The sequence below is a fragment of the Monopterus albus genome, unplaced genomic scaffold, assembly GCF_001952655.1.
Source record: "Monopterus albus unplaced genomic scaffold, M_albus_1.0 scaffold60.1, whole genome shotgun sequence".
Taxonomy (NCBI): domain Eukaryota; kingdom Metazoa; phylum Chordata; class Actinopteri; order Synbranchiformes; family Synbranchidae; genus Monopterus; species Monopterus albus.
The window spans coordinates 2,284,872-2,286,869 of NW_018127940.1; the positions used below are offsets into that span (position 1 = coordinate 2,284,872).

The 1,998-nt window shown below is 40.1% G+C and overlaps 1 protein-coding gene across 1 annotated transcript in view; it reads right to left on the bottom strand.

The window, feature by feature from the left end:
• Nucleotides 1-92: 92 nt before the first annotated feature.
• rgra (retinal G protein coupled receptor a) overlaps nt 93-1,998 on the bottom strand; it is a 5,434-nt gene continuing 3,528 nt past the window's right edge. Inside the window, exons 6-7 of the mRNA XM_020603037.1 lie at nt 1,844-1,957; nt 93-1,531 (exon numbers count right to left, since the gene is read on the bottom strand). Coding sequence (XP_020458693.1) covers nt 1,388-1,531; nt 1,844-1,957 — 258 coding nt within the window. The 3' untranslated portion in view covers nt 93-1,387. The remainder of the gene's footprint in view (nt 1,532-1,843; nt 1,958-1,998) is intronic.

The window sequence follows — 1,998 nt, forward strand, 5'->3', positions numbered from 1 at the left end:
TCCCTACAGTATGTTCAGTTCTCTTTGTATTTATGTGCACAGTAGGTGTGTAAGTCAGGGTGTAAATAGTGTCATATGTTCACAATATTATCTCTTTACTGGTCAAAGTGAGTTCAATGAACTAAAACAGCGATTTCCAGAGAGCAGTGATGCAGAGCACCACTTTAATCCAGATTACACTGAAACACTATTCCAGGAACAATACTGTTTCTTCAAAGCAAATACATTTTTATTCTAATATTTAATGTGTTACTGTAGGTGTGCATTTGATTGTTGTTTCAAGAGTGAATGTATATTATTGTCACATGTCCATTTGTTTCATTATATTATATTATAGTGGAGGAAGCACACTGATTTAACAGGTTGAACTGAACGGCAAAAGGATTCTGAACACAAGAAGGCCTCTTGGTAATAGAGGCGTCAGCCAGTGGACTAGTTAATTCTATCAATGTACAAAAAAAAGGAGGGATCTCTCTTCCAGGATGGACAAACATGCAATACCCGCTATGTGTACAAAATAAAGGATGTAGTAAAACTGCAAGTATGGACACTCAGGATGACAACATCATGGACTTTAAATATATATGAAGAATACAATGTTGAAACACATCAAGCAATGTCCAGGTGCTGCCAACAAATAGGACCTACAGCAGGCCACAGGACGACTTCTCCCAAAGACCTGGAAAGAACACAGACTACACAAACACACAGAGGGAAACTGAAGCACATCTGGAGAAATAAAACAAACACACAGAAGTAGAGCAAAACAGGGACAATGTGGACACAAGGGAGACAGAGAGAACTCAGTAGGGTTAACAGATTCAGTGAAACTGAGACTGTCCTGCCAGTGGGGTAATGGTGCAGGTGAACAGCCTGAGGTAATGAGCCACTAATTGACAGTTGAGGCATAAAAATGGGTTTTAAGTTCTGATTTAAAGCCCTTTATAGAGTCAGAATGTCAGGGAAACAGGGTGGTTATTCCAGAGGAAGGGGCGCCGAGAGGTGAAGGCCCTGTTGCCTGCAGATTTCTTTTTTAGCTCTGTGGACAGACAGGAGCCCTTGATTCTGAGACCAGAGCGGACAGGATAAAATACATTTAGAGACTATAGAGAAATAGAGAGAGCCCTGGGGTATGTATCTCACATCACTTCACAAGAAGCAGGGATTGTGAACGTGTTTTAAGATAAACTCACAATAAATGTCATCCCTTACTTAATAATAAAAATCTCATTACATTTTGATATGAACTCCAAAAAATCCTGTTTATTACAGAAGTAGGCAAGTCCAAATATTTTTACTAAGTGGGACAGTGAACCACTGCTGCACTAGTCCCTCCAGGGAGAAACTGGATGCTTTATAATCTGTATGCCTTTCAGCAGCATTAACCTTATTTGGACTTGTTCTCAGTTTGAGGCACAGGAATCTTTTCTCCAGTGAGGAACTGCCAGATGCCTCCTCTATAATTCTCATTTCCCAAAGCGTACAGGAAGACATTGAAGGTCGGAGAGGTCTTAGCCAGGATAGGAGCAGTCTGCAGAGAGGTACAAGAACAAGAAGGTTAAAAAGAACTTGAGGTGCATTGCATATTAGGATAATTCAAATTATTCTCATGGTGAAAAACGAGATAATCCTGGGGAAAAAGTCTATGTATTTTTCTTAAGACCATTTATTCAAGGATTTTCTCTGCATGTCTTTTTTTATACTGCCAGAGGGGGTGCAAAAAAAAAAATTGCATAACATCACATTTCGAAATGCAGTTTATAGTTTATATGAGCTGCATTTTTAAAATATATGAATTATAGTTCAGGGTATTTGTGTACAAGTATGTATCAGTTGTCCTTACCATTCTGAGCTTAGGGGAAACCAGGCTGGCATTCTCCACAGCAGCGTAGAAAGCCAGGATGCCATAGGGGCCCCAGCAGAAGAGCATAGCCTTAAGAGGAGTGTTGGGGTTGAACTACAGAGGAGAGGGTGAGCAGGAGGGAATGAAAAGATGAG